General features: G+C 35.1%; 1 protein-coding gene across 1 annotated transcript in view; it reads left to right on the top strand.

Moving 5' to 3' along the window:
• CPS1 (carbamoyl-phosphate synthase 1) overlaps positions 1-24,780 on the top strand; it is a 118,952-nt gene that overhangs the window by 7,789 nt on the left and 86,383 nt on the right. Inside the window, exons 2-7 of the mRNA XM_003925583.4 lie at positions 9,141-9,250; positions 12,500-12,644; positions 13,551-13,640; positions 15,861-15,917; positions 18,807-18,899; positions 22,850-22,939. Coding sequence (XP_003925632.2) covers positions 9,141-9,250; positions 12,500-12,644; positions 13,551-13,640; positions 15,861-15,917; positions 18,807-18,899; positions 22,850-22,939 — 585 coding nt within the window. The remainder of the gene's footprint in view (positions 1-9,140; positions 9,251-12,499; positions 12,645-13,550; positions 13,641-15,860; positions 15,918-18,806; positions 18,900-22,849; positions 22,940-24,780) is intronic.

Here is a 24,780-nt window from a genome sequence, read left to right as displayed (position 1 = left end):
TCATCTTACTAAGAAATGAAAATAGACCCATAAACATAGGCTTACAATGAATTTTAATTGTGAGGAAAATTTAAAAGCCCTAAAGAGATGAGACGTTTAGAGAAATGTCAGATCATCTTGCAATATTCTATTTTGTAACATCATTAGAAAAATGAAATATTGTATGACAATGTTGAAACAGTAATACCAACATCTACAGCAGATAAACCAACAAATAGCCATTGAGAGTTTATTGGAATTTCTATGTATATGTAACCCCCCTTCACAAAAATGTATTTTCATTAAAAATTACTTAATAACTTGTGAAAGAATCTCAGACTTTACAAATATTAAGAATAACAACGTTAGTTTAGAATACTCATTTTAAAAGTAATATAAGAATGGGTGGCTGGGCGTGATGGCTCATGCCTGTAATCTCAGCACTTGGGGAGGCCAAGGTGGGCGGATCACTTGAGGTTAGGAGTTCAAGACCAGACTGGTTAACATGGTGAAACCCCATCTCTCCTAAAAATTCGAAATTAGCTGGGCGTGGTGGTAGGTGCCTGTAATCCCAGCTACTCAGGAGGCTGAACCAGGAGAATTGCTTGAACTTGGGCGGCAGAGGTTGCAGTGAGATGAGATAGTGCAACTGCACTCTAGCCTGGGTGAGAGTGAGATTCCATCTAAAATATATATATATATATATATATATATATATATATATATAGTAAATATATATAAATAAATAAATAAATAAATAAATATATATAGTAAAAGTAATATAAGAATTGAGATCATGTAAATATTTTTGTAATTTCCGTTTAATTTAGAAAAAGGAGTACTAAATAAAATTATGAATTAGGAGAATAAACATGAAGCAATTACAAGTACATAGGAAAATTCAGTTTTAGTCCTTCTAAATATTGTGTGTGAAAAAATCTGCTGTCTTATGAATCTTCCTCCAATAAATTTACAAAAGAAATATTTAGTTTTATTAGGCCATAGAGACAAGTAATTTAACTTTTAATCTTTAAATTCCTGTTAAGTAACAAGAGAATATAATTTTTCATTGCTTATTTTATACCGGATTGGCTCCTAGATTCACAATATCTGTAGGCTTCAGACTAATAAATGCCAAACTGTTAGTGGAAACTGACCTTTAGGGCTTTTTCTTGATATTTATATTTTCTACAATCCTTGGCCTATTTCTTTGGGGTATGTTCACATGTTTTATGAATATAATTACATGGGTGATGGGAGAAGAAAAACCTACAGATATAATTTCAAAGAGGTGGAAATAATGTTATTAGTTGCAGACACAGTTTAAACATTGGTTCAAAGTCAATCATGAGATTTTTTAGAAAATACAGAAAAACCTCTTTATGAGTTTTATTTTAGGTAGTTGCATGCTAAATGTGTGCTCAGTTGTCCAAATAAAATGAATGTTCACATGTGGACTCCACTCTTGAACATCAGTCAACTTGTAGGTAACATCATCTTTGGCCTAAAGACTTTGACTGATGATTTGGCTTAGCTGCCTAGCATGAGTTAGGTTCTCTATAAACAAATGCTGAGATAATGTTTGGGGAACATGCTATCTATTAGGGATCAACCTTTATGAAGCTTCACGAAGTAGAACTGGGCATAGAACTGAACTGCGATGTAATTTTGATAAAGCTTTGGTGAACTGGATAGGAAGCTGTTGTCCCCAGAACTTTTCTGTACTGGGCCTGAGGCTTTCTGTCTGGGACTGACTCAGTCACTGGCCATGGGGTATTCCAGGAAAGTCATGGGGCAATGTAGACCTCTGCAGCTGAGATAAACTCTGAAAAATTTGAAGCAGGAAATGGTTTGCTGACCTCACTCCTCATAGTCGGGCAGCAAGTCTCTCCATTATTAATATTAAAATTATCTATGCTACCTAGAAATTGAATCCTCCATCACTGGGGGAAAAATGGGGGGACTGAGAGGTCATCACCATACCTAGGGTTCTAACAGTCTTCAAAGCTTGAGAACTCATGGGCCTAGGATCAGTGAAAATTGTTCTCAAAACCTGCTGGTTCTCTTCAGATTATGGTATGTAATAAACGACTTGACATTTCACTCTGACAATTTACAGATTTATAGATAGGTAGTTCTTTGTTGACCTGGGCCTGCTGTGGCTTATCCATGGCAATTTTAAATTAAAGCTCTTATAAATAAATTTAAATGGAGTTCATGCTTAAATTTATTTTTATCCTCACTTAAGAAATTGGAAAGTAGAAATAAAAGTAAGCTTAGAAAAAGAAAGAGATTATAAGTCAAACTGACTGGGTTCAGCAACTGCTGCTCCTCCAATTGCTAGTGGAATGATCTTTACTTTTCTGAGGCTCAGTTAGTTCAAGTGTAAAATGGAGATTTCAATATCACCTGCATTATTTTTTTCTTTGGTGAATATTAGATGAGAAAACCCACTAATGGCTTTAAAGATAGTGCTAGTACATTCATGTTAGCTATTGTTAAGAATGTCACAGGAGGTTGATCAGAATAGAGTTCTCAGTGACACAACATGCTCCCAAATCCTACTTTTCCAACATTGCTTCGTAATTCTGCTTGAATTAAGATACCTTTCCCAAAACACTATAAATTTTTCAAATCCAAATTCTCAATTTATTTGTACAATTGCATATACACTTTAATAAACATAGATAAGTATATATGCAACCCAGTTTATGTTTTAATAGCTTATAATTAAAGTAATAGCAAAAGGTAGAAGTAGGATAATGACAGGTCAGTCTACTTCTACCAGGTATGCATAAGAAACGTTAACACTTTATTCAAATACGAGTATTACAGTTTTTTTAAGGAATTACTTTAACATTGGAGCTCACACTAGAGAAAGTTTAAAGTATACATTATCTTTAGTTACTATTTCCAAAATTAATTGTACCAAAGCTTATTAAATATCAAAGATGTACCAGGATTATATATACACCTCAACAACAAAAATAATATAATAGCCTCAGTTTTCTTAATAGAGGGAGAAAATTGGCTAATTATTAGTTATAATTGGGGATTTGGTATAGAAATGTAATATTTTAAGCATGAGACCACATCACTGAATTAAAACAAACAAATTTACTGCTGACATACAGTAAAATTTGGCAAGCATTTTAGATAAAAAGTAAAGGAAGGAAAAGAGAATGCTTGGGTTATATATACTGAATGCAGCTTTATTCTTTTCCCTAGTGATGGAGGATTAGATTTTTACATAACGTAGATAATTATTAATATTAATTATAGAAACAATTTATGAGGAAACCTGAAGAATGACATTTAGAAATTACCTTTTAGGGTCTTCTTCTGAAGACATTACTTACATGACACCTGACTGGTATGTGAAAGTCTAAGAGTACTTTTTGGGCAGTAATTGCCAGCCTCAACGCATTCATCACTTTTATCTTCTGTCTTTTAGCATGAACTATACCTACGTAAAATATTTGTCTTTGCTTTCAAAAGGAGAATATGAAAATTAAAAAATAACTGAAGTCAGTGAGCATCAAAGAATAATTTTGAAAACATAGTGTCAGCATTGTCGCATGCTAATATCACATAATGAACTACAGTTCTATGCATTCACGAGCTGTGTAGTGAGAATATTACTGTGTGGACAACAGTGGGCTATTTCAGTGGGGATACAACATTGGATTAGGCATTGTGCTTTCTAAATGTAACACTGAGAAGTTAGAATCTAGTATGGCAGATTAATACCTTTAGCAATTAAAAGGTAACACCCAACAGTATACATCAAGGGCAGTCAGTGGAAGCACGAGAATATCAGTGATTAATTCTGACTTAGTACATACCATAGGTATTGGGAAGCATTACCAGGATGTAAAAAGGCAACAAGGAAGACACTTATGCACAAAGGATTGACATAGAAAGGTGGGGAATCTATGGAAATCCATATATAGACAGCGGGCCAGATGAGAGGACTTTGAATGCAAATTGAGGAATTTAGGGATTAGTGTCATCCAATTAATGTTTAAGAAAGCCTTAACTACACTGCATAGGATGGGTAGAAGTAGGGAGGAATTGGAGGCAGGCGGAACAATTGGGCGACAATAGTAGGTGATGATGGGATTTTTGCCTTGGGTGGTCACACAATTTCATGCAGCATGAAGTTAATTCTAAAAGCAAATAGGTGACTATTTATTAGTTATAGCTGTTATTATTAGATACCCTGTGATGAGGTAGAACTATTTTTATTTGGAATATTATTTGAGTAACTTAGCCTGTAGGACCAGATGTGATTTGAAAGTTGTAACTCCAAGATATACTAGGAAAATATGCCAAAGGGAGAGAGACTGAGACTCCAAGAAACTTAATATTCCAGGTTTTAAAATATTCGTAAGAGTAACCACTTCCGGAAAACGTTGCATTAGAGATCTATGTTTTAATTAACAGTTCCACTGAAAATAAGACAAGTAAATTAAGAATTTGAAATGTGGTTAAGATTAAAAATTATATGTGGCATAAGATAAGAAAGTGTTTAATATTTTCAGTATTAAAAGAAGAGGATGGGTGTGGAGTAAGAGAGCGTATGCTTGCGTTTTTTTCTATTATAACTTCTCCTCTCATCAAATTCATTATTTAATCATTTAGCAATATTCTGCTAGATGTAATTTATCTGACCAAAGTAGTTTCACTAAAGTGTGAACAAAGCTTTGTTACTTGTCTACTCTGTGGTAGGCACTGAGGTAGGCTGGAGGAACACCAGTGAATAAAGCAGACCCAATAGTCTGCCCAAATGGAGTTCATTTTCTAATGTGATGAAATAGATAATAAATAAATCACTAGATGGTATGTTAAGAGGTGATGAGTGCTATAAAGAAAGAGCAGACCAAGGAGAAAGAGGGCTGGGGAACATACTGAAATTTTAAATGAGGGTGTCAAGGTAGACCTCTCTGAGAAAATGATATCTGAGCAAAGATAAGGAAATCTTTAAATTTTGGACTTTAACGTCAAAATCTGACACGTTTCTTTATTGCAATTTTTACTTTTTATTGCTTAAGACATTGATGGAGAAGAAAAAGCAAATTATTTTGTTAAAGCTTAATCTCTCAAGGGAAAAGTATTTATCTTTGTATTTCCGCATATTTCAGTGATGCCTCAGTGATATTCTTATTGAAGTTTTCTCTATTTTATAATCCATGCCCTTATCTAGCCTTTTACTAAATGAGGAGTCTGTAGACATTCATCCATTTATCTACAGAGCCTAGCAAGGTGCTTGATACCTGGTTAGGAGTTCAGTGTCTGAGACTTGAATGTCTAAGTGGTCTTACTGGCATATACACTTTTATTAAACACATAGGGATCATGTCATGATAGGGTCCTTTATTTTATGGAACTCACATTTATATAATCTTTTGGTTACTTTTCCTGACATTCCACAAGAGTACACACTTCTTTTTGTTAAGGTTTCTTTTATATTTTCCCCTATCAAAGTATGAAGTACTCTGGCAGTACTTAAATTATAATTTAATGTTATAATGTAATTCCTAGCCTGTGGACCCCGGTCAACTAGGACTGAGGCTACTAAAGTATCTTATGATGGTAACAAGGTGATTTCTTTTATACTACTTGGAATGAAATAGCATTTGGGGAACTGTTAGTTAGAAAGGATTCCAAATAATAGTTCTTTGTTCAGAGTTCGTCCATCAATTCATAGATAAGTCAATTGGCACTCATCATTTTAAATTCATCAGAGGCCAGTATAGTTAAGAGGAATATAAAGAGTACTTTAGGCAATAAACAGAGGTCTTGTAACAATATATTGTGTAGTTGGAAAGAGGATTGGAAGATCTATAAAAACTGCCAAAAGAACCAAAAATATAATTAAAGCAGCAAAAAGACATATTGAATACCATCTCAGGGACCATTTCAGGCAATAGCAAATGTCTCTTTAAATATAGAGATGAAAAACAAAATAGAATACTAGTTTCATGAAGGGAGAAAAAAAAATACCAAACAGAACTGTAGGAATAGGCTCACAAGTGTTCGTTTGCTGATGTTAATTTTTACCTTTCTTTAAAATATTAGATAGTGTCTAAGCCAGCTATCAGATAATTTGAAATTCTCAGAGGAGAAGAGAATAGAGCAAAGCAAAATAAAAATATAAACAAAGGTAATATTTTAAGCAAGCATGGCTCAGAGTAGCATAGATAAACTGGTATATAGAAAATAATTGAAATTTACAGTTTACACCCAAATTTAGCCAACTAAATACAGTTGTTTTAGTTACATATTATCTAATTTTTTCTTTTTCCTTTCATTTGGTAAAAGATGTAGGTTTACACATGATTTCCTCAAGATCAAAAAACAGTATTTTCAGTAGAAAATATTTTGTGGTGGCAAATTTTCATTACTTAGACCAAAGGCTTCACCTAATACAACACATCAGAATTACCTGGGGAGTTTTCCTAATAAACACACTTGTATTCAGACCCATTAGCAGATATATTTGAATAGCTTATATTAATCTTCAAAAATACACTATCACTCTTACTTACTAAAATCTTCAACTTCTGTCTTGAATTGTACTTAGACAAAAATTGGCAAATCAAAACAAAATTTAGAATCAGAATAGCATATTTTCAGAAGTAACATGCAAAGTTGATTTTCTGGATACAGAAGCAGAATTCAGACGTGTGTTAAGACCCTCTCTTCCATAGAAGCCTGATTATCACTCATAATAAATAAATAAATAAATAAATATGGTTTCCTTTGTGGTGAGTAATTCTAAAATATTTTTTTAATTTAATGAAGACAAACTCCGACCGTTTAAAGTGTCAAACTTGAGATTTCAAATACTTGGTTGAAGGAGATAGATAAAACTAATTCAAAGATCATTTGATAAGCCCAAATAAAGGACAAAATTCTTTCGGTTAATCTTGCCCAGGAACACACGAATAGGCTCACCATATACAAACACACATGAAATGTGCACGACAGCACACTGTTAAATCTTTCTCAAAAATACAAACTTGCAATTCATATATTGTACCTCGGATTAAAAAAAAAAAACTAATAAAATTACCTGTTGAGAGGAACATCTTAAACATATCCTATCAATTTTAAGGGAAAACACTAACATAGTTTTGTGTGTAAATTTAAGTTAACATGTATGCACACTCACATATAAATAAGATGTAGGAACATAGTATTTTGGCTTAAAGGTAATCAAGACATTATTTTACATTGAAGAACACAATTATTCTAATGACGGGTGTTTTAGATCTAAAAGAGGCATCTTATGTTTACAGGGAGAATTATTATGGAAAAATAACAGGCTTTCTTCATTTTAACATTTGAAAAGTTGAGTGCAGGCCGGGCGCAGTGGCTCAGGCCTGTAATCCCAGCACTTTGGGAGGCCGAGGAGGGTGGATCACGAGGTCAAGAAATCAAGTCCATCTTGGCCAACATGGTGAAACCCCGTCTCTACTAAAAATACAAAAATTAGCTGGGTGTGGTGGTGAGCACCTGTAGTCCTAGCTACTCGGGAGGTTCAGGCAGGAGAATTGTTTGAACCCAGGTGGTGGAGGTTGCAGTGAGCCGAGATCACACCACTGTACTCCAGCCTGGCGCCTGGTTGACAGAGTGAGACTCTGTCTCAAAAAAAAAAAAAAAAAAAAAAAGTTGAGTGCACGTTACAAAGCAAGAGGAGCATAGAAACAAAGGTCTAGAAATCATTTATGGAGCTCCTGCTGCCTACTAAAGTTTGTGTGTATGTGTATGTGTCATGGGAGTAGAGGTGGGGTGGCAAGATTTAAAAGGATTAGGCACTTTGGCCTCAGCCCTAAAACTGTAAGGGAAGTAAAATGAAGAATTAGTATGTTTTTGTCTCTAATGACTACACTCAAACCTTGCAGAAAGAATAGCACAATGTCTTCCTTACTTAAAGAAATTCAAGTCATAGTCAAACTTCTTTCATCTTTATCCTTATCCATCCCCCTAAATCTTGATTACTTTGAAGCAAATCTCAGATATCACACTATTTTATCCTTGACTATTACAGTGTATATCTTTTAAAAGGCATTGACTTACAAATATAACTACAATTCTAAGAGGATCAATCTTAAAAATTATACTTAATATAATCAAATTTCAATTTATTATTCAAATTTCCTCAATTATTGCAGATATGTTTTTCCTTATAGTTTAACTTTTAAAAACTATGTTCTAACTGGTTTGTTCTATCTATAGAATTTCTTAGGGAGTCTATATTTTGCCTCCGAAAGTGTAATTGAAAACATTCCTCTCTCCCCTGAATTTTACAGAAATTGAGAGTTAGATTTAAATGGTTTCAGCAATGGATTTTAGAGTATTTATAAGGAGTGTCTGTCTTCTTCTTATATGTTTCTCCAATTGTCCCTCTTCTTAGCTAAGAATTTGGTAGCTAAGAATTTGGTAGACACTGGCTCAAAGATTCGTATGGCAAAGTCATCAAATTCCGAATGCCATAGTATAGAGAAGGAATTAGACATGGATATAATTAACTCTAATAAAAAGTAAAATACAATATACTTCTAGAATGTTCCACAGTGCTTGCTTTTGTGTTAGTATTAAGAGAGTGATAAAGTTTGAGTTTCCTCATGAACATAATTCTGGCATGGAGAGGGCAACCCTTGGGACAACTCCATCAACCCCAAAAGCTCTGCCACAGTTTGATCTATAATCTTGACAATTCCTTCTAAATTTCAGTGATGATGAGCTATATTGTGCAATTCACAATGTTTTTGCAAACTCATGAACTTTCCTTAAAGCTATTCTTGAGCAAAGCGAGGGAATGTTAAAAAGGAAAAGATAGACACATTACGTATCAGCTAAATTGAAGTATTTCTGGCTTGTCAACAACTCGGCAAGTAAACTTAGACTAGGCAATGTATCTGCATGCTTCAGTTCCTCTTTCAAGAAAACAAAACAAAACACCTGACAGTTACAAGAGCCATATATCTGAAGAAAAGTGACAAGTAATAAGAAAGCAACTGCAAATCTGTGCAGCATTGTTTCATTAAATATACTGTGCCTTTATTTAATATATTTGTATATCTTACCTTTGGTATATTTTTGTGTGTTTTGTGTTGTGAATTCTGCTAAGATTCATGTAACTGTGTTTTCAGGCACAGACAGCACACGTTGTCCTGGAAGATGGAACTAAGATGAAAGGTTACTCCTTTGGGCATCCATCCTCTGTTGCTGGTGAAGTTGTTTTTAATACTGGCCTGGGAGGGTGAGTAATGTTTTCCCAAGCCTTTATTCTTCTTCTATGTGGAGAAATAACTGGATAATCTTACTCATGGTGGTAAGTTGAAATCACTGCATCATAATAAGACTACATTGATCCTGAAGTTGCACTGTGCCTTGTACATAGCCTTCTGAAGCCATCCTTGAAAGAAAGCTAGACATGAACTTCCTACTCCTATAAATGAAAGACAACATGGGCATGCTGTTAGTCCCCTGGATAAAAAGGAAAAAATTAATTCTAGAAACTTATATTGTGAGGACACAGGTTATGTGAGATTACCAAATATTTTATGTAAAAGGAGGTATGGATCTGATTAAAGTGAAAATTGGAGCAAGGAAAAGAATAGGTAGTACATTCTAGGACCATTTCATTAAGAAATAATCAATTTTGTACATCTGATATGAAATACTATAAGGAGATAAGAAAGTCTTTGGGTATTTTATATAATTTTGCACTCTAGTAAGAAAGGTGAAATAACAGATACATTTATTATTTAAAATAATCAATGAGAGAACAGGTGTGTAGATCTAATATTTTCAATAATTATCTGCTGTGACCCACCTTAGTATTTAATATCTGCTAACATGTATAGCAATGAAAATGAGAGTTGCTACAGAAATTAAGTGGCTGGTCTTACCTAGTTAATAAATGTTTGTTCACCTGGGAATCAAGAGGCTGAAATTCTAGTCTTAATTCTAAGGATAACTAATTATATAATATTGGGAACATCATTTAAGCTTCCTGAGTTCTAGTTTCTTCATATAAAAAGTGAGGGGGCTGGATTAGATACTAATTTACAGCTGGGAATTTAAATAATGATGTGTCCTGAAAATGTAACAAGGTTGTTTGAAGGGGTTTCCGATACAGATTCAATCCAACTAGAATTCTATGAAATATTTGATAAATTCTTTAGAGAAATTCAAGTTAGCCTCATAAAGACATGGGGGCATTAGGTTCACTGATACTGAAGATACTAATTGAGCAACCTCCATTATATTATGAATTTATATTCTTCCTTAAACTCTTGCCTCCCTGTGTGAAATGAAGAATATTAGATGGGTTTTTAAATAGTTCCACTGGTGAGAACATTAAATTACCATGTATGAAAACTGTTTGCAAAGTTTTGCTTCACAAGGCAATTATTTAAGCTTTTCGACAGCACTAATTACTAGCTGTGTTAATATACCTGCCAACAAACAACTGTTTAATATAGATCAGAATGATGAAGGGCATTAGAGTTTTCTTCTCTGTGATAGATTACAGGTAATAAATCTTGTCACATCACAGGAGCTGATGGATTAATTTGCTCTCAACACTGTAGTTCTCTAGGACAAAGTGTATTTATTCATTTACTGAAGAGTATTGTAAGCATAGGTTTAAAGGAAATGGCCAGTTCTTTTATGGAAAGAAAGAAGAAAGAGAAGTAAAATCAAATTAATTAGAGATTTTTTTTTTTTTGATGAAGGAAAAGACATTCACTTGTAAGATGAGTCTACAGACCCATTTTCCATTGAGAAACGCTGCTTTCATTCATTACGTGCCTCACTCAGTAAGGTGGTTGAATATTAAAGGAGTTATTTTGTTTTTCATCTTCAACCAATGCATTTATATTGTGGACAAGCCTTGGTTAAAAAATTATCAGTTTCTGACAGATAAGAGACATCTGAGAAATTAGCTGATGGAAGCTGCGGATAAATACCACAGTCCTTGAGTCACTTTAGAGATTCTGGAGCAGAAAGACTATTCTGTTGACAAAGTTAGTTCTGGTAGGCATTCGTCTGGATGGTGTTGAAGAAGTTATGTTGATTACTGCCTGGATTGAACTTTATTGGTTTCAAAGTCGTTGATTCTGCCCCCCTGAGCACCTACATTCACTTTCAGTTATAATCCACAAAAAAGATTTGGCTTAACTCATTTTGCCGAAAGTAAACATGAAAGACAGCAGAAAATATCCCTCAATTGCAATATATTCCAGGGCATGGAAAGAAGTGTAGATAGCTCCTGTCATTTATGGAAATAATCTTTTCCCTTTTCTTAAGAGTAAGAAATATGGCCGGGTGCGGTGGCTCAAGCCTGTAATCCCAGGACTTTGGGAGGCCGAGGCAGGTGGATCACGAGGTCAAGAGATCGAGACCATCCTGGTCAACATGGTGAAACCCCGTCTCAACTAAAAATACAAAAAATTAGCTGGGCATGGTGGTGTGTGCCTGTAATCCCAGCTACTCAGGAGGCTGAGGCAGGAGAATTGCCTGAACCCAGGAGGCGGAGGTTGCGGTGAGCCGAGATCGCGCCATTGCACTCCAGCCTGGGTAACAAGAGCGAAACTCCGTCTCAAAAAAAAAAAAAAAAAAAAAAAAGAATAAGAAATATGTGCGTGTGCATATGTACACACACATATGATATGTATATGCACACACATACAATTTATTTGTATTTTCCCCCTTACCCTAACTTTAAAATACAGCTCTCCTGCATTCCTTCCTTATTCCATATCAGTATTTTAAAATAGTTAGTTGTCATCTTTTAACTTAGAAGTCAGAAATGCCTCAAGTCAAGTTTGTGAGATTAATTTTTTTCTAAGCAGATAATAACTCCCAAACTTATATGCTTCTTCCTAAAATTAAAATATTTTAAAATCCACTTTATTGAGTTATTCTTTCATATAAATTACCTCACTTATTTTAAATATTCATTGAATTTTAATGATATATATACTCACGCAACCATCACTATCACAATCAGGATAATCTTTAGTATCCTAAAAAATATGAAAAAAACTTTTCAATTTTTTGATGGTTTCTATCTTGGTGAAATTGGCAGCCCTCAACAGTAAATATCAGTTTGGGCTCAATGATATTTGGTAGGCCAGGGAAATCTTGAGAGTATCTGCAAACTTTAAATAGAGCAGCGATATTTTAAAAATTAAGATGCTAGAAAGGGATTTTTAAAGAAATTAAAAAATTTAAAGAAATTGAGGAAATAAAACTTACCTGAAAATATACCTTAATATTCATGAGTCGAGTTTTTCTTTGTATCAATCATGTCATGGCATCATTTTTTATATTCTGTCATAAAATTTCCCTAGGTTTGCTAAAATCTAGAGACATTCTTGTTGGATTTTAATCTCAAATTCTTCTCATTTTCAAGGGTTAAATAATTCACAGCAGGTATGCAGATTATAACTTTATAGTTACATACATTATTTGTTGATAATTTTTTGGCATGTTTACCCAGGTACCCAGAAGCTATTACTGACCCTGCCTACAAGGGACAGATTCTCACTATGGTCAACCCCATTATTGGGAATGGTGGAGCTCCTGATACTACGGCTCTGGATGAACTGGGACTTAGCAAGTATTTGGAGTCTGATGGAATCAAGGTAGTACCAGTTATGGCCATTTAAAAAGTGTCAATTTGAGGAAGTATAGTTAACTTACTTTTAAGAATTAGGATGGCCAAAGTTTCTTCCTCAATATTGTAGTACAAACCATTAAGCTCATGTATTCAATCTTATTCCTAGGTATATGAGAATAATCTTTAACTTGACAGTATTTTGAGTTTCATTTTTCAGGGCACTTTGAATTTTAATGCATTGAATGAAACCTGGCTTAACTTGAAAAAAATGTCATATGTTCAAATAATAACTATGCTATAAAAGAATTGGAGAAAATCACCTTTTAAAAGGAGTTTGGTAATCAATTCTGCCTTAATTATTTGCTTTTTAATCTCAGCCTTTAGGGGATGACTTAAATATAGCTTTTATATCAGTATAAAAGTAAACATATTAAGATTTCCTAATCAAGGTAACTTTGGAAACTATCTTAGGAATATATATCATATAAACAATTCAAAATTTTTATTCCAAACTTGATACTATTTTTTCACCATTCCATTTTTGAATGACTTTAACTGATTATTTAACTTAGTTTTTACTATTTCTCACAATTTTCCATCAATTTTTCCGCTCATTTAAATGTAAGTTCAAAATGATTTTGTCATGTGCATTAAACCAGTAACTATTAATTAAATTCTTGATATATGTCATGCACATCAAGAAGGGAGACCTAGTCTAGTCTCAGGATTTATCAAGCCAGGTAAGCCTGCTCCCTCCCATGATAATTAAGGTAACAATTACATATGTTAAAAGAAGGTTGTTGATTTTTTTCCCTCTTCTTATTTTCAAAATGTCAGTGGATATCATAAAACTTTCAAAATGCAAACTGACTCACAAGAGTTGGATAATATTTTATGATAACCTCTTAAAAATGACTGCCTGTCTTTCTAGGTTGCAGGTTTGCTGGTGCTGGATTATAGTAAAGACTACAACCACTGGCTGGCTACCAAGAGTTTAGGGCAATGGCTACAGGAAGAAAAGGTGAGAAATGGAATAGGGCATCCATCATCACCTAAGGAAGATTGAGAAGGTACCTGCAGATTCAGAAGTGCCAGGCAGATGGAGGAAGATAATGTAGTTTGGAATATTTGCATTTCAAAGAGGGATTCCTTCTCTTATTATATAAAGGCTGAAATGTCTGGATTCCTCCTTAAATGCTGATAACCACATATTTTCAGTTTATCCACTAGGTGGCACTCATACATGCTTGGTAGCTTTTCACATTTGGGGAAGGGGGGTAGAGAAAATTTTAGACTTATTTTCTCTTTAGTAATTACGTCTTTTACTCTCCTTCACCCCTTTATTTAGAATGCAGTGGTAGAACTTGTTTCATGGGTTTTAGTACCAGCTCTACCATTAACTGGTTGTCTAACTCTGTGCAGGTCACATAATCATTTTATGCGATATTTGGCTCGTCTTTAATACTTATGAGTATAAGCAGATTATCATCAAGTGTCTTTGGGCTTCAACATTATGACCTGTAATTATATATAATTTCATTTGAAGTATTAATAATATAAGGAAAGGGTTATAAAACTTTATCTTACACTTTTAGTTTAAATGTTAATATTAATTTCTTTTCTTCTTTTTTTTTTTTTTTGAGACAGACTTTCATTCTTGTTGCCCAGACTGGAGTGCAATGGTGTCATCTCGGCTCACTGCAACCTCCTCCTCCCGGGCTCAAGTTATTCTCCTGCTTCAGCCTCTTGGGTAGCTGGAACTACAGGTGCCCGCCACCACCCTAGGCTAATTTTTTATATTTTTAGTGCAGACGGGGTTTCACCATGTTGGCCAAGCTGATCTCGAGCTCCTGACCTCAGGTGATCCACCTGCCTTAGCCTCCCAAAGTGTGGGGATTACAAGCATGAGCCACCATGTCAGGCCTTAAATATTAATTTCAATCAAATAAGAGCATATGCCTTGTTTATATGTTAGAAGTACTTAAAATAATGGATGTACTTCACTTAGCTTCATCTATAGTGTTGCCGTAGCTGCTTTTTGTTCAACTGCTGGGCCAGTAACTGACAGAATTTTATTCTGAGACAGTGCTGCCTCTCTAATGAGTGTCTATCTACCGGGGCTAAACATTGCTTCTTTCTGACAAATAAAAATAATCTTGATCCTGGGTCTTTAGATCTTATTCTTTCTAAATGTTAAAAGGGAGAAGAAGGCATCCATATCATATCCTGAGCTATTGTCATTTTCTTCTCAACCACTATGTGAATTATGTTCATTATTGAGGCAGCTAATTTCTGCAATCGTCATTTAGGAGACACCTCTCCCACCACCTTCCCCTACCACTACCCCTCCCCTCACCACCCCAAGATTTTCCTTTCCCCTTTGTTATTTAGGGTACTTGTTCTCATAGATTCTCTATGTCAGAACTAAGAGTTTTAGTGTAAGCCTAACCAATGGCTTGTAAGTTTGGTTTTTAAATGTGCTTTGAATCTTCTTCCATAATCACACACATGTAGAGTAGAAAAGAATCTAAGATAATAACCAGTTCACCTCCTTCAACTTACAGGTGAGAACAAATACATTGCTTAAACATTTCTAAGATAATTAGTGGAATTAAAAAAAACTAAAATATGATTTTGCTTTTTTTTTAGCCTCTTTAAAAAAATTTTGTTTGAATAAAAAGCCTCCAGTGGGGTAGAACCTGTTTTCTTGATTCCTAACTCATTACTCTTTCATTTTACCACGTGTCTTTATCCAACCTAGTTTAAAAAAACTTAAAACAAATGGTGGTCTTGCCTGATGGACTATTAGGATGATCATGTTTTAGTACAACATGACTACTCAACATGGCCCTTCAGAAAAATGTGTTGAGTGCCTCCTCTGTGCCGGGAACTTTTGGCTCAAAACATGGATTTGCATATTATTGCTTATGAAGTTCACCAATGTGATTTAACTTATTTAACATCCTGGGTTAAAAGCACCAGAAGTGTAGCAGAAGATTGATGTTCAGAATTTCTCATTTTTTATTCTGAGAAAGGACCTGGGTATTAGGAGTCCTATACCTAACTGTAGCAACAATTTACCGTGTTCTGACAACACAGTCACCCTGGGTCAGAGAAAAGAAAGAGTGGAGAAATTATTTACTGCTCAAGAAGATAGATGAGGCCAAGTTTGTAACTTGAAAACAATATGCTGGATTTAATTTCCTCCAATTTCACTGTCACTACAATTTTTTTCTTATAGGTTCCTGCAATTTATGGAGTGGACACAAGAATGCTGACTAAAATAATTCGGGATAAGGTATAATCATCATCTTTAGCCAAATCTATGTTTCTTCGTGTGTGTGTGTGTGTGTGTGTGTGTGTGTGTGTGTGTGTAGCTGGGTGGGTGTTTCCCACCTAAGGGATCCATTAATATGTAAAGAAGTGAATCTGGCCAGCTTCTGCTATCTGGGTCTCTGTTATTTTGCTTTACTATTTTCACTGTAATTTTTAAGGTGGAATACTTGATTGGTATGTTTTTAACTGAATGAACTTGAGATTAATTCACCTGGCAGTTTATTGAATGCCCACTATGTGTTCATTATATCAACAAGTCAATTCATTTATGATTCAGCTTGTGTGATAGAACTTTAGTGAAACAAGTAGAGAAGGTAACAAATTGCATAACAATTTTGCCTGAAGAAAAAACCTATCTACTGAAGAATACAGTCCAGGAAGTGTACAGCATTGTTACTGTTATTTGTTTTGTCCTTGTGAAAGAGTTATCTGTAAAGTTAATGCATTATCTTTTATGAATGTGCCAAATAAGACCTTCATGTGTTACTTCAATCATATAGTCTTTGTTGAGATGGTATCAATGGCCAAGGTGATAAAAGAGAAGGTTATCTTTTGCTTTCATGTCTGATTGCTACAGCGTCTGACCCCTCCTTTGAGAATATCTCATCACCATCTGCTTGTTTCTTCTTGCTACAGGAGGTTGGGTTTATTATTTCTTCACTTGAAATATCCATATTCCAAGTCAGAAAGAAACATTACTTCACTAATGTTAGCTAAATTCCCCAAATGCAACTAAAAGTTTTCTTACTGAATATAATTACATAAAAAGAAAAAGATAAATGATACAATTTGAAACTACATATGTGGGCTGGGTGCTGTGGCTCACGCCTGTAATCGCAACATTTTAGGAGGCTGAGGCAGGCAGATCACTTGAGGTCAGGGGTTCAAGACCATCCTGGCCAACATGGTGAAACCCCTCCCTATTAAAAATACAAAAATTAGCCAGGTATGGTGGGCATGCCTATAATCCTGGCTACTCAGGATGTTGGGGCAGGAGAATCAGTAGAACCCGGGAGGTGGAAGTTGCAATGACCCAAGATCATGCCACTGCACTCCAGCCTGGGTAACAGAGCAAAACCCTGTCAAAAAAAAAAAAAAAAAAGTACATATGTGAAAAGGATTCTTCAAAAAAATTTGTTGTAGATTTCTTGTTAGAATATATGTATTGACACAGGCTCTTTGTAAACAGAAAAACAAAACAGCTTTGAAAATAAAAACATGGCCAAATGCCCACAACCAGAAGGGAGACAGTGAGAGTTTACACAATCATTCTATTCCACCTCTGATTTTATTCACTCTAATCATGAGTTCCCTGAGAATAGGTGTTAGTGAAACTGTATATCCCAGGGAGATTCTTGTGTTCTCTCAGCCTAATGATGTGTGAGAGCAGTAAACAATGATGAGGCTATGAGGGCAGGAAGGGAATACTGTTGGGAAAATCAATTCAGATGGCAGAATTGGCAGGTTGGACAAAATATAGTCAAGTCTAATGATTCAGGAAAACTTTCAAGACCACACTTGTCTTTCATGTGATATGTTAAGTTAAAATGAGCCCTCCTTTTATCATAGGCAGTTAGGTTTTCAAAATTGGCTGAATAAATTGACACAGACAAAATAGTATTGACTTATATTTGTTTATCAGTGATGGGGGTTCAAATTAAAAATGTGTATTATGGCTTTTACTACTATTTATCTTAGTTTGAAAAGTAAGATTGTATTTCTTATAGCATATTTTAAGAAAATGGGAAGAACTGAAAGACAAATTTCAAAATTAGTGATCCATAAATACAGGCAAGGAATTATGTGACTTGGATTCTAAAAGTAACTAGGGGCCACCATGAAATTTAGTAATCTACTATGTAAGTGAAAGGTGGTTTTAGGTAGTTTTCCCAGACTTAGAGGCAGCACTCTGAATTTAGTAATAACACCAAGATAATCATCATGCCTACGTGACACACAGGTACGTTTTACCCTCACCTACCCCTAAAAGTGACTTCTCTCCCAAGGAATACATTTAAAAGTGAAATAAAGGCTTCCTTCTTCTTCCTTCAATGCAATAATTTCATCAGAGAAGGGCAAATCAGTGAATTATTTTGAATTTTTACCCCTCAATAAAATCTTGATTACTAAATGTAGCATGCCAGTTTCCTAAGTAGGTAAAAGCAGACTTACTGACAAATAAGTAAATCTCAAGATACAGCTGAAAAATGAAAACATCTTTATATTCAAGTTAGCAAGGTTAGTTTGTGAAAACTTTACAGAGGGTTAAACACTCTTTAAAGTTCAGACTCTTAGGGACACTTGGACATGAAATCTAAAGCAAGTGAATATTTCCATTGTATATTCTAGAAATATATGACTTACATTGCATTTCATCTTCTTTGTGAATTAATGTTACTATCATAGTGAAAGAATTCCCATTCTTTTTATTTTTATTTTTATTTTTTGCAATTTTTAGATTTCTTATCATCTCAATAGATTTATTTTTGTCCACCTCCCTCATGAAATGTCTTTAGGTCACATACACTGAAGAGTGTAAGTCCACTAAATATCCCAATTTGCATCAACCTGGAACCTGGAGACCTGAATTCTGATGCCTTTTGACCTTGCTTACATCAGGCAATGGTGTCAGCCCTAGAAGAACTAATTGTAATTTCACTAGTATTTTCCAGAATGTATGTGCAAATTACTTCATCTTTTCAGTTTGAGAAGATGAAGATCTTGCACTGATGGTTATAAGTAGTTTTAAAGATAACTAAATCTTGGAGCAGCTGCTTGAAGTCCCTGCGAGTTTATCTTGTAACGCCTTCATTGTTGCTTCCTTTTAACTGTAATTTTTTTAATTTGATAGGGTACCATGCTTGGGAAGATTGAGTTTGAAGGTCAGCCTGTGGATTTTGTGGATCCAAATAAGCAGAATTTGATTGCTGAGGTTTCAACCAAGGTGAGGGGTTTTCCTTTATATTTTGTAGTTTTATTTTATTCCCTTTAGACCTTTCTTGAAATATCAAAATCTTTCTTTAGAGTTCATCTTTCAGAAGGGCCAGCACTGAGGGAAAAAGTGGTCTCATAGCAGCTAAAATATACATTACAAAATCAGTGCATTTACAGCTGTTAAGTTTTTGTTACAGGCTTACATGGGAAACTTCATGCCCTGATTTAGAGGCTGTTTACTATTATTTTAGTGTTCCCCCCACCTTTTCTGATTCTTCAGCTTGGAATTTTAGCAATTTCAAATAAAGCGAGCACTGAATTGCCAAAGACAGGCACAGTGATGATGAGGAGTCAAAGCTAATAATGTGCCAGAGAGCCAAGAGAATTTCACAGAAATCAGGCACAGTAATCAGAGCCTGGAGGCATTTTGTGCATGGAAAATATTTATTCATACGCTAAAGATTCATTGTGTTATAGCTTTGTTTCAAAATTAATGTTCATAATGATGATTGAGTCACCCTAAGGTGAAATATCTTTAGCATATATTTATAAAAAGGTACAGAATACATTTTAGGAAGAAGTCCACTGGTTTTGATTGAATATCTATTAATGTAGGTATGAGTGAGTTGCTTGAGCTATAGTCTCTGTCCTTGGGGAGCATAAAGCCTGGTGGAACAAGCAAGCAAGTAAATCACCATGTGCAGAATTCTGTGATAAATGCTGTCCTTGGAGAGTGCATAGCAGGCTGCAAGGGCATGCATGGGGCAGCATTGAAATGGGATAGGTGCCTCAGGAAGCCTCTCCAACAAGAGTTAGCCTTGTTTTGAGATACAAAGAGCAGGTAGTAACAGTTCGGTAGATGAATAACCAGGAGAACTTTGTTTAAGGCAGAAGGAATGGCTTGTCAAGAGGCATAGTGGTACAGAACGTGGTATGTTTGAAGAGTTATGCACAGTTTGGTATGGCTGAACCAAGGGGTTCACACCTATTGGTTTACACACTTGAGTAAGGGTGAGTGGAGATGGACTGACTTTGGAAGGATTGTTTCTCACCCTTGTCTGTGGCTGGCTCTTTGAGAGGAGAGGTCATGGTTTACTTACCCGAATTCCCAGCACTGCCCATGGTATCTTTCACATAATACATGGTCAACAAATAATAAATGAATAAAGGAATATTCAAAACCAGTAAATGGTAGTTAGAGTTGGTGGTAAAGAAATTGCATATTCTTATTTTCCCTTCAAATCCTTTAATCAGTTTTCCTTATGGTTCTATTACCTCCATTATTAATGTAATAAAATTATCATTATTACTAATAAGTCTTACTAATAAAAAAGCAAGATCTATTGAGTACTCATTATCTGCTAGATTTCTTCTAAATGCTTTACACTGATGAACTTATTCAATCTTCAGGGTAATTATATGAGATAGGTATTAGTAAGGAATTCATTTACTGATGAAGAAACTGGGATGTAGAGAGATTAAATACCTTCCTCAGTGTGAATGGCCATAGGATTTATACCTAGGAAGGCTCTATCTAGTGTCTCCCTCTCAGGAAACATCATCTCATACTGCCTTTCAACATACTGGAAATAAAAGTTATACTGCTAACAGTTATACTCTTAGTAACCATAGTGATACTACTATGTAATAATATCCAAATAAGTTTACATTGTTGCATTCCTTCTACCTTTTACATTTGCAAAGTCAGGATTCAAGGATTTTTAATCAGAAATGGCAAAATATGTGAATATACTGGAAATGGACTCTGCTTGGATGAATATCGTACCGCTCCTGTGACAAAACCTTGTCATTGAGAGTCTATAGAAAGGATGGTCCCATGCCCTTCCTGATACCTGTTTATCTGGGAATGTATCATGTTGTGACACAGCACCAATCAGAAGGAGTATAGAGAACATTTCATGAGAAAGAGTTCCAGCATGAGAGTTTTTAAAGGCTTTTTAAAAATTGTTATTAAAAGAGTAAAATAGTCTGATTAGTAACATGTAAGATTCAGAGAAAACACACATTGATATTATCTGGTATTCTGGCTCCTTGTCAGAGACAAGGATTTTGGGTTCCTAGGAATTAGTACTGAGTCATGATGTTCATGTCGGGCAGGGATGTGGATTCAAAACATGCTGAAGCCTAAGAAGTATATGTTGTTAAAGAAAACTAATTTTAAATTAGATATGTAATTATTTATATAAATGGAATTTGATCATGGTGTATACAATGTTCACTTCTGATTTTTAATTTTAAAATTGGTCCCATTCATACGACTTCCCTTCGTTTTTACATATATCCCTGTGCAATGATTTAGTTTGAAACACAGCGTGATAGAGGGTGATGATAGATGATAGAACGTTAGAATTGATAACTGTCTTGGTGATGTAGTCTAGCATTTCCTAAAATGGAAAACAGTGGTGTGGAGCAATTCATCTTAAAAAATTCTGTGGTCAAGCAAGGTTTCAAAATGCTGTATAATATATTCTTCTCTTGCAAGTACAAACACAAATCCATATATGCAAGTATCCATGAAGTCTTGGGTAACTTCTATTGTTCTTATGGACAGTATTTAATGTGTTTGTGTAGAGACTAGCAAGAATGAGCATATCTGTGTTTTTATCTATATCAAATCAAGGGAGATGCTGCAATGGTGACAACTGGCTATGTTGTTTCTTAATGCCAGTGCAATTAAATAACGCTACTATAGCTGTGATAAAATGTGTATTTGTGTCAGGAGATTACATATATTTTGTGAGTTTTGTTTAGCTACATGCCTTGAAAATGTTAATAACTTCATGAAGTCTTGTAATTACAATTTTCTGTAGCCATAACTAGATGGTAATATTGCTTTATTTTATAGCAGAAGCCTAAGGTTAAGAATGAACCTAACCCTTTTCAAATTATCTGATGAGAAAGATTACCTGTGGCATTCAATTCAGCATAACTCCCCCAGGTCATGAAAGGATGGGGATATGTTTTTTCCTTTAGAATAGTCAGTGGGAGAAAAAAAAAACAGATATACTTTATATATTTTTTCCTCAACTATGTCTAAGGATTATAATTTCACATTCTGTGTAGACTTAGTGGAAAGGAAGATATTTTAGTCAAAGTGTTCTTTCAAATATTCAGATTGTACCTTTCATCTGAAAATTTTCACAAATAATGAAATCGTCCTAAATTCATAGCATGCTAGCCAACACTAAAAGCAGGAAGCAGTGGGTGTGTGCTCAGCCTTCTAGGCTTTTTGTGTATTTCTATTATTTCTCCTTTTATGACTTTGGGGAACTGCTTCTTGGGTTGTTGCCTGTGAAAATAGATCTGCCTCCCAGCAGTGCTTGAGACATAGATAATGATTATTATATGCTCTGGGATCTTTCTATGAAATCTACCATTTAAATGCCAACAACTGCATGGGGACCTAAAGGGACTGGTGGTCTATACCTGCTTAGCAACGCCCGTGACTCTCATGCTGACTTTATTCATTAGGCCCTACTGCAGAAGCCTAATGTACAGTAATTCAGCTTTACCCCATTCAATCTTTAATGCACGTTGAGGATCAAGTGGTATTTAAAGCACAGTGTATCTATTGCCACATCTATCTAATGCTGAATCAGGCGGTAATACTTAAGAATTTCATTGCTACTGGTTGTTAATGAGGCAAAACATAGGAAAGATGGTTAACTATGAACACAGCCAGTTTCTTAGAGATCATTGTTATTACTGTAATCAACAGTTTATCTAAAACAGTAAAGTACTTTTTTTCTTATAAAGAAGATACAGTCTGTGGCACTTGCTGTGCCTTTCCTACAAATTGTTTGTTAACTATCAGTCACTCCCTAGTAGTCAAACAATCAATCTGCTACCAATCTTAAAGCATCCTCAGATGTATTTATGGTTTTGCTCTGTTGCTCATAGCTGGGATTTCCCTCTCTTTCTCTGGTTTTTAAAATGCAGGCTGTCAAGGTGTATGGCAAAGGAAACCCCACAAAAGTGGTAGCTGTAGACTGTGGAATCAAAAACAATGTAATCCGCCTACTAGTAAAGGTAAGTAATTTGTTTGTCTCAAAGGTGAGATTTGTAGTACTGATCATTAGTGTTCAGTCAATTTCCTCTGTCACAGAGAAACTTAAGCGTTCTTTCAGAATGTCAGGGATCTACACTCTTCTTGTTACTTTTGATTTATAAAATAATACATTTATCCCTGTTCAAATTAAAGATATAGACTGCTATGTTTTTTCTTTTTTTAAAAAAATTAAAACCTCAAGGGCCACTAAAACATGGAAGAAAATGATGACTGTTCTTGTCACTTACTGACTGACCTTCTGAGATGCATCATGTTCCCTGTCTTTGCGGTACAGAGATGACCAAAAAGATACAGTCTGTCTGATAGCTTCTCCTTTGGCCTACATTTATTATGCACCATATGTTTGTAGGAATCATGCCCTGACACAGTACGAACTTTCACAGTACAAACTTTCACAACTCTTAGACAACCAGTTAAAATTAAAACTTAAAAATTCTCAAGAACTTAACCATTGTAATAATATTTCTTAAATATAGTTTTGTTAGGACTTTTCCTTCTCCTCACTTCTCTCTGCCTTCTGTCTACACATCTCCCCTACACACACACACACACACACACACACACAATTTGCATAACACCAAATTCGCGTGTGTTAGGGAGATTCTTCATTGTACCTCCTTATTAGAAAATTCGAATATGATTTCAATATTCGAATCATGATTTCAAATCCTTGTGAAGTTTATTAACAAAAATTTGCTTGGATAGCATGCATGGTAGTAGATGTTGTGGATAGCCTGTCTCTATCTCACTCTCGATTTACCGTTTTAATTCATCTTCCAACTGCAAGTTCTATATCTCTTTGCCTGATGGCTGGAGTCTATCAGCAGGCAGTAAATGCCATAGAATTAATTATCTTTGGAGTAGCCTCCAACCAAAGCACAGAAAGAGTCAGTGGAACTACCCTAGATTCTTCATCCCATGGATAGGCGATCTCTAAGGTAACTATTCCACACTGGCTCTCAGAGTTCCCCAGTGGGCTTAAGCTTCTCTTTTCCACAGTGGTAATGGCATGCTAATGCAGACTTTAATTGGGATGTTTCACGATGTCACTTCCTCTCTATCTGATTCCTCTCTATCCAAATAAGCCTTTGTTCTCTCAAATCCTTGTTTCCAGAAATGCTTCATGGGAAACTCTCAAGGACACCTTCCTATATGCTTTTTATGTTAAAGTAAATTTCTAATTATTCATTAGAATATAAATATTATAGATAATGAAAAAACCCTAGGAAAGAAGGCTGCTTAAAATTTGATAAGCCAAAAAGGCAAGACTGAAGAAGGTCCCTATGCAGACCAACTTTACGTTTTCAGAAAATGAATTTATCTTTTTTTGCAACTGGTAGTGTGAAGGTAACCCACTCTGTCAGTACAGTCATGGCATTTGTAGGCACTGAAACTTCTTTTGAGTGAAGGAGAGTGCATTATCTATTTTTTCAGGATCGAACTTTTAATGGTGTTTTTTTTCCCCTCCACTTTCTATTGACGGTTGGCTCCATTTACATAACATTAAATACAGTGAGCCACCCCCCCACACTTTTTTTTCAGACAGGACCTCACTCTGTTGTCCAGCCTGGAGTGCAATGGTGCAATCTTGGCTTGCTGCGACCTCTGACTCCTGGGCTCAAGTGATCCTTTCACCTGTTTCCGGGGTAGCTGGGACCACAGGCACATGCCACCATACCCGGCTAATTTATGTTTTATCTTTTTGTGGTAGAGATGGGGTTTTGCCCTGTTTCCTCGGATGGTCTCGACCTCCTGGGCTCAAGCAGTTCCCCTATCTTGAACTCCCCAATGTGCTAAGATC

The sequence above is a fragment of the Saimiri boliviensis genome, chromosome 5, assembly GCF_048565385.1.
Source record: "Saimiri boliviensis isolate mSaiBol1 chromosome 5, mSaiBol1.pri, whole genome shotgun sequence".
Lineage (NCBI taxonomy): Eukaryota > Metazoa > Chordata > Mammalia > Primates > Cebidae > Saimiri > Saimiri boliviensis.
Note: the sequence above shows the minus strand (reverse complement) of the source record. Positions and strands in the feature narration are given on the sequence as shown.